The sequence below is a fragment of the Trematomus bernacchii genome, unplaced genomic scaffold (genome assembly GCF_902827165.1).
Source record: "Trematomus bernacchii unplaced genomic scaffold, fTreBer1.1, whole genome shotgun sequence".
Taxonomy (NCBI): domain Eukaryota; kingdom Metazoa; phylum Chordata; class Actinopteri; order Perciformes; family Nototheniidae; genus Trematomus; species Trematomus bernacchii.
This window is the reverse complement of record NW_022987541.1, coordinates 70,001-77,500: the sequence shown is the minus strand read 5'-3', so window position 1 is coordinate 77,500 and position 7,500 is coordinate 70,001. Positions and strand designations below refer to the sequence as shown.

Here is a 7,500-nt window from a genome sequence, read left to right as displayed (position 1 = left end):
GACAGAGACAGACAGAGACACACAGAGACACACAGAGACAGACAGAGACAGACAGAGACAGACAGAGACAGACAGAGACAGACAGAGACAGTTCTCAGGTTCCTCTCTGTCTCTTCAGGGCGAGAGACTTTCAGAGGAAGAGGATCTCCAGCGACAGCTCTCTGTCCCCGAAGACCGTCCTCTGCAGGTACACACACCTGTCTGTCCTCTTCATCCTCTCCATAACCTTCATCCTGTCTGTCCTCTTCATCCTCTTCATCCTGTCCTCTTCATCCTCTTCATCCTGTCCTCTTCATCCTGTCCGTCCTCTTCATCCTCTTCATCTTGTCCTTGGTCTTCATGTTCAATGCTGTCTTGTCCGTTACTTCTTTGTTGTCCCTCTTGTCCATCTTGTTCGTCCTATGCCTCCTTGTCCTAGGTCTTCATGTTGAATTCTAGCTTGTTGTCCGTCTTGTCTCCATCTGTCCACCTGGTCCTCATGTTCATCTCACGCATTCTGTCCCTCCTTGTCCATTCTGTCCCTCCATTCTGTCCCTCCTTGTCCCTCCTTGTCCCTCCTTGTCCATTCTGTCCCTCCATTCTGTCCCTCCTTGTCCATTCTGTCCCTCCATTCTGTCCCTCCTTGTCCATTCTGTCCCTCCATTCTGTCCCTCCTTGTCCATTCTGTCCCTCCATTCTGTCCCTCCTTGTCCCTCCTTGTCCCTCCTTGTCCATTCTGTCCCTCCATTCTGTCCCTCCTTGTCCCTCCTTGTCCCTCCTTGTCCATTCTGTCCCTCCATTCTGTCCCTCCTTGTCCATTCTGGTCCCCTCCTGTCCCTCCTTGTCCATTCTGTCCCCTCCTTGTCCCTCCTTGTCCATTCTGTCCCTCCTTGTCCCTCCTTGTCCATTCTGTCCCTCTTTGTCCCCTCCTTGTCCATTCTGTCCCTCCTTGTCCATTCTGTCCCTCCATTCTGTCCCTCCTTGTCCATTCTGTCCCTCCATTCTGTCCCTCCTTGTCCCTCCTTGTTCATTCTGTCCCTCCATTCTGTCCATCTTGTCCATTCTGTCCATCTTGTCCATTCTGTTCATCTTGTCCATTCTGTCCATCTGTCCGTCTGATTTAAAGTGAGAGGGGCAAAGATTATCAATGTCCATCGCTCCAACACAACCCTGGCCGATTTCAGACCTGTCATGAGGTACGACTCTGTGTGTGTGTGTGTGTGTGTGTGTGTGTGTGTGTGTGTGTGTGTGTGTGTGTGTGTGTGTGTGTGTGTGTACGTAACCCTCCTCTTGTCTCTCCTGCAGGTCTTCCTCTGCTACCTCACGTCCCTCTGCATCAGGTAACAGTTTGACTTCATGTTTTATTTGGTTCACTTTTTATATCTAAGTTTCTGTCCACAGTGAACAGTATCAGTGTGTGTGTGTGTGTGTGTGTGTGTGTGTGTGTGTGTGTGTGTGTGTGTGTGTGTGTGTGTGTGTGTCAGTGAACAGTACAAGTGTGTGTGTGTGTGTGTGTGTGTGTGTGTGTGTGTGTGTGTGTGTGTTTCAGTGAACAGTATCAGTGTGTGTGTGTGTGTGTGTGTGTGTGTGTGTGTGTGTGTGTGTGTGTCAGTGAACAGTACAAGTGTGTGTGTGTGTGTGTGTGTGTGTGTGTGTTTCAGTGAACAGTATCAGTGTGTGTGTGTGTGTGTGTGTGTGTGTGTGTGTGTGTGTGTGTGTGTCAGTGAACAGTACAAGTGTGTGTGTGTGTGTGTGTGTGTGTGCGTGTTTCAGTGAACAGTATCAGTGTGTGTGTGTGTGTGTGTGTGTGTTTCAGTGAACAGTATCAGTGTGTGTGTGTGTGTGTGTGTGTGTGTGTTTCAGTGAACAGTATCAGTGTGTGTGTTTCAGTGAACAGTATCAGTGTGTGTGTGTTTCAGTGAACAGTATCAGTGTGTGTGTGTGTGTGTGTGTGTGTGTGTGTGTGTGTGTGTGTGTGTGTGTGTGTGTGTGTGTGTGTGTGTGTGTGTGTGTGTGTGTGTGTGTGTTTCAGTGAACAGCATCAGTGTGCTGATTGGACAGAAGAAAGATTAGTTCAACAGAACCTTTATTTAAACTGTGGTGTGTTTTTAGACTCGGAGCTGATCGACTGCATCGAGACCAGAGACCTGAACCGGGTGAGCCCCCCCACCCATTAGAGTGTTGTTGTTGTTGTTGTTGTTGTTCATACGGCTGTTGTTGTCTGTAATGTTGTTGTGTATTATGGTGTGTTTATTTATAATGTTGTTGTTGTCTTCAGTGTTGTTTTTGTTTCAACAATTTGTATTGTTTTCTGTAATTATGTTGGCTATTATGAAATCTGACTTTTTTCTTGTTTTATAATGTTATTGTCTATAATGTTGTTATTGTTGTTGTTGTTGTAGCTGACGGAGCTGCACCTGCAGGGCGCTGACCTGACGCTGCAGGACTCAGCCGGCTGCTCCCTGCTGCATCGAGCTGTGAGGACTGGAGACACAGAGGTCCTGAAGTACCTGCTCCGGCACGGTACACACACACACACACACACACACACACACACACACACACACACACACTGCCTGTCCCTACAATAAGTAAAGTTGTGTAGTTTCAGAGAGATGTGTAATCCGTTCCTCCGCTCTCCTCTGATTGGTTGAATCTCCCTTGAGCAGCGTCAGCTTCATGAAGTGACTTTTTATCCAGTTTGAAGCCTCATTTTTACCCTTTTTGGATCGATGTGCTTTTTAACTCTGTTGAAGGATGTTAGTGATGAGACGTCTGGCCCTGAAGTCATCAGAGCTACAGGCTGAGCTAACGTTAGCAGCATCAGAGCTACAGGCTGAGCTAACGTTAGCGGCAGCAGAGCTACAGGCTGAGCTAACGTTAGCAGCAGCAGAGCTACAGGCTGAGCTAACGTTAGCGGCAGCAGAGCTACAGGCTAGCGGCAGAGCTACAGGCTGAGCTAACGTTAGCGGCAGCAGAGCTACAGGCTGAGCTAACGTTAGCAGGCAGCAGAGCTACAGGCTGAGCTAACGTTAGCAGCAGCAGAGCTACAGGCTGAGCTAACGTTAGCGGCAGCAGAGCTACAGGCTGAGCTAACGTTAGCGGCAGCAGAGCTACAGGCTGAGCTAACGTTAGCGGCAGCAGAGCTACAGGCTGAGCTAACGTTAGCGGCAGCAGAGCTACAGGCTGAGCTAACGTTAGCAGCAGCAGAGCTACAGGCTGAGCTAACGTTAGCAGCAGCAGAGCTACAGGCTGAGCTAACGTTAGCGGCAGCAGAGCTACAGGCTGAGCTAACGTTAGCGGCAGCAGAGCTACAGGCTGAGCTAACGTTAGCAGCAGCAGAGCTACAGGCTGAGCCAACGTTAGCAGCAGCAGAGCTACAGGCTGAGCTAACGTTAGCAGCAGCAGAGCTACAGGCTGAGCTAACGTTAGCAGCAGCAGAGCTACAGGCTGAGCTAACGTTAGCAGCAGCAGAGCTACAGGCTGAGCTAACATTAGCGGCAGCAGAGCTACAGGCTGAGCTAACGTTAGCGGCAGCAGAGCTACAGGCTGAGCTAACGTTAGCAGCAGCAGAGCTACAGGCTGAGCTAACGTTAGCAGCAGCAGAGCTACAGGCTGAGCTAACATTAGCAGCAGCAGAGCTACAGGCTGAGCTAACGTTAGCAGCAGCAGAGCTACAGGCTGAGCTAACATTAGCGGCAGCAGAGCTACAGGCTGAGCTAACGTTAGCGGCAGCAGAGCTACAGGCTGAGCTAACGTTAGCGGCAGCAGAGCTACAGGCTGAGCTAACGTTAGCGGCAGCAGAGCTACAGGCTGAGCTAACGTTAGCGGCAGCAGAGCTACATCTAAATGTACAACGGAACAAGAAGGAGGAAGAAGGCCACAGCATTTAGTAAAATAACCTCCATAGTTTGTTAGAAACAATAATAGTAATGTATTTTAGTGGAGAGTTTCCGTCCTAATATCCTTCATTTGTTTCAATGCAGTTTGCAACTCTCTCTGTTTGAAGAAGCACTGGTAGAGACGACCTAACACAAGTTAAAGGAGCTCTTCTGATTGGTCTCAAATGATTCTGATGGTTAAAGTTCTGTAGTGACCAAACCCCGGCGTGCAGTCAATGCTGTTTGACACCATGTGATTTATTACATCACCACCAGGGGGCGCCACAGCAGCTCTCAGTGAAACAGACCTGAGTTCAGTCTCACTCCTGTCTGGTGTGGGAACAGCTCAGCAGAAAGGGAGCGTCTGGGGACCAGTGAGACTCAGTGGGACTCAGTGGGACTCAGTGAGACTCAGTGGGACTCAGTGAGACTCAGTGAGACTCAGTGGGACTCAGTGAGACTCAGTGGGACTCAGTGAGACTCAGTGAGACTCAGTGGGACTCAGTGGGACTCAGTGAGACTCAGTGAGACTCAGTGAGACTCAGTGAGACTCAGTGGGACTCAGTGAGACTCAGTGGGACTCAGTGAGACTCAGTGGGACTCAGTGAGACTCAGTGAGACTCAGTGGGACTCAGTGAGACTCAGTGAGACTCAGTGTGTGTGTGTGTGTGTGTGTGTGTGTGTGTGTGTGTATGTGTGTGTGTGTGTGTGTGTGTGCTGTGTTCAGGGACATGCTGTGTTCAGGGACGTGGTGTGTTCGGGGACGTGGTGTGTTCGGGGACGTGCTGTGTTCAGGGACGTGCTGTGTTCAGGGACGTGCTGTGTTCAGGGACGTGGTGTGTTCAGGGACGTGCTGTGTTCAGGGACGTGCTGTGTTCAGGGACGTGGTGTGTTCAGGGACGTGGTGTGTTCAGGGACGTGCTGTGTTCAGGGACGTGGTGTGTTCAGGGACGTGCTGTGTTCAGGGACGTAGTGTGTTCAGGGACGTGCTGTGTTCAGGGACGTGCTGTGTTCAGGGACGTGCTGTGTTCAGGGACGTGGTGTGTTCAGGGACGTGCTGTGTTCAGGGACGTGCTGTGTTCAGGGACGTGGTGTGTTCAGGGACGTGGTGTGTTCAGGGACGTGGTGTGTTCAGGGCTCCTTTCTGATAAACTTCAGTGTCTTTCTGATTATTGTGTCTCTGTCTCCTTCAGTTCCCACATCTCACCTGGACATCACAGAGAAGGAGACGTGAGTCCTCTCATTTCTCCTCTGACACGTGTACACTCTGTTATCATTTTGTGTTCTCCACGTGTGTTTAACGTGTTCTGTTGTGTGTTTAACGTGTTCTCCACATGTGTTTAACGTGTTCTGTTGTGTGTTTAACGTGTTCTCCACGTGTGTTTAACGTGTTCTCCACATGTGTTTAACGTGTTCTGTTGTGTGTTTAACGTGTTCTCCACATGTGTTTTAACGTGTTCTCCACGTGTGTTTAACGTGTTCTGTTGTGTGTTTAACGTGTTCTGTTGTGTGTTTAACGTGTTCTGTTGTGTGTTTTAACGTGTTCTGTTGTGTGTTTAACGTGTTCTCCACGTGTGTTTAACGTGTTCTCCACATGTGTTTAACGTGTTCTGTTGTGTGTTTAACGTGTTCTCCACATGTGTTTTAACGTGTTCTCCACGTGTGTTTAACGTGTTCTGTTGTGTGTTTAACGTGTTCTCCACATGTGTTTAACGTGTTCTCCACATGTGTTTTAACGTGTTCTCCACATGTGTTTAACGTGTTCTGTTGTGTGTTTAACGTGTTCTGTTGTGTGTTTAACGTGTTCTCCACGTGTGTTTAACGTGTTCTGTTGTGTGTTTGACGTGTTCTCCACGTGTGTTTAACGTGTTCTGTTGTGTGTTTTAACGTGTTCTCCACTATGGCAAGCCATTTGAGTATTTATTCCATATCCTTGATATCAGACGGCAGCTGCCTGCACTAGTTGGCTCTTTGATTTCACTTGTTAGATATATGGTCAAACTAGTTTGGCACTCTGCTTTACTAGTTAAATAAAACATTACACTCGTCACTCTTTTTCAGCAACTAGTGGCACTTTTGGGCTGGGTGGCGCTCTATAGCTTAGGGCCAATAGGAGACCTCGATGCATTCTTTCCCCTCCTCCTCATTAGCATTCTGTGCAACTAGAGTGACTAGTGCACATTTGGGATCCACTAGTACTACTAGTGAACATTTTAAGCCTCACTAGTTCACTAGTTGAATTTAAATGTATCTCACTAGTTAACTAGTAAGGTCAAAAGAGGCGTCAACTAGTTAACTAGTGAACCTTTTGCCTTTACTAGTTAACTAGTGAGTGATTCTGGGTGCTACTAGTTAACTAGTGCAGACAAATGTATGCCACTAGTTAACTAGTTGTGCTTCTTTTTTGTAACTAGTTAACATGTCAGAGCTTTTGCAGCGCACTAGTTGACTTGTAAGACTTTTAGCGTCACTAGTACGGTCAGAGGGCCACTAGTTCATCACAAAGCTTACACGTTGGGACTTTGGCTCGGTGTGTTTAACGTGTTCTCCGTGTGTGTTTAACGTGTTCTCTTTGTGTGTTTAACGTGTTCTCCGTGTGTGTTTAACGTGTTCTCTTTGTGTGTTTAACGTGTTCTCTGTGTGTGTGTAACGTGTTCTCTGTGTGTGTTTAACGTGTTCTCTTTGTGTGTTTAACGTGTTCTCCGTGTGTGTTTAACGTGTGCTCTTTGGTGTGTTACAACGGTTTTCTCCGTGTGTGTTTAACGTGTTCTCTTTGTGTGTTTAACGTGTTCTCTGTGTGTGTTTAACGTGTTCTCTTTGTGTGTTTAACGTGTTCTCTGTGTGTGTTTAACGTGTTCTCTGTGTTGTGTTTAACGTGTTCTCTTTTGTGTGTTTAACGTTTGTTCCTCTTTGTGTGTTTAACGTGTTCTCTGTGTGTGTTTAACGTGTTCTCTGTGTGTGTTTTAACGTGTTCTCTGTGTGTGTTGTAACGTGTTCTTCTTTGTGTGTTTAACGTGTTCTCCGTTGTGTGTTTAACGTGTTCTCTTTGTGTGTTTAACGTGTTCTCTGTGTGTGTTTAACGTGTTCTCTTTGTGTGTTTTTTATACGTGTCTCTTGTGGTGTTACCGTGTTCATTCTGTGTGGTTACTAACGTGTTCTCTTGTGTGTTTACCGTGTTCTCTGTGTGTGTTTCACGTGTTCTCCTGTATGGGTTAACGTGTTCCTCTGTGATGGGGTTAACGTGTTCCTCTGTGTGTGGTTTAACGTGTTCTCTGTGTGGTGTTAACGTGTTCTCCGTGTGTGGTTTAACGTGTTCTCTTTGTGTGTTAACGTTGTCTCACGTGTGTGGTTTAACGTGTTCTCTTTGTGTGTTAACTGTGTTCTCTGTGGTGTTTAACGTGTTCTCTGTGTGTGTTTAACGTGTTCTCCGTGTGTGTTAACGTGTTCTCTTTGTGTGTTTAACGTGTTCTCTGTGTGTGTTTAACGTGTTCTCGTGTGTTGTTTAAACGTGTTCTCTTTGTGTGTTAACGTGGTTCTCTGTGGTGTTGAACGTGTTCCTCTGTGTGTGTTTAACGTGTTCTCTGTGGGGTTTAACGTGTTCTTCCTTTGTGTGTTTAACGTGTTCTCTGTGTGTGTTTAA

General features: G+C 47.4%; 1 protein-coding gene across 1 annotated transcript in view; it reads left to right on the top strand.

The window, feature by feature from the left end:
- The window catches only part of LOC117476185 (diacylglycerol kinase zeta-like), a gene marked incomplete at its 5' end in the record, with an annotated part of 20,350 nt that overhangs the window by 6,102 nt on the left and 6,748 nt on the right, over nucleotides 1–7,500 (top strand). Inside the window, 6 exon segments of the mRNA XM_034122555.1 lie at nucleotides 119–187; nucleotides 1,107–1,175; nucleotides 1,285–1,319; nucleotides 2,092–2,135; nucleotides 2,382–2,502; nucleotides 5,054–5,090. Coding sequence (XP_033978446.1) covers nucleotides 119–187; nucleotides 1,107–1,175; nucleotides 1,285–1,319; nucleotides 2,092–2,135; nucleotides 2,382–2,502; nucleotides 5,054–5,090 — 375 coding nt within the window.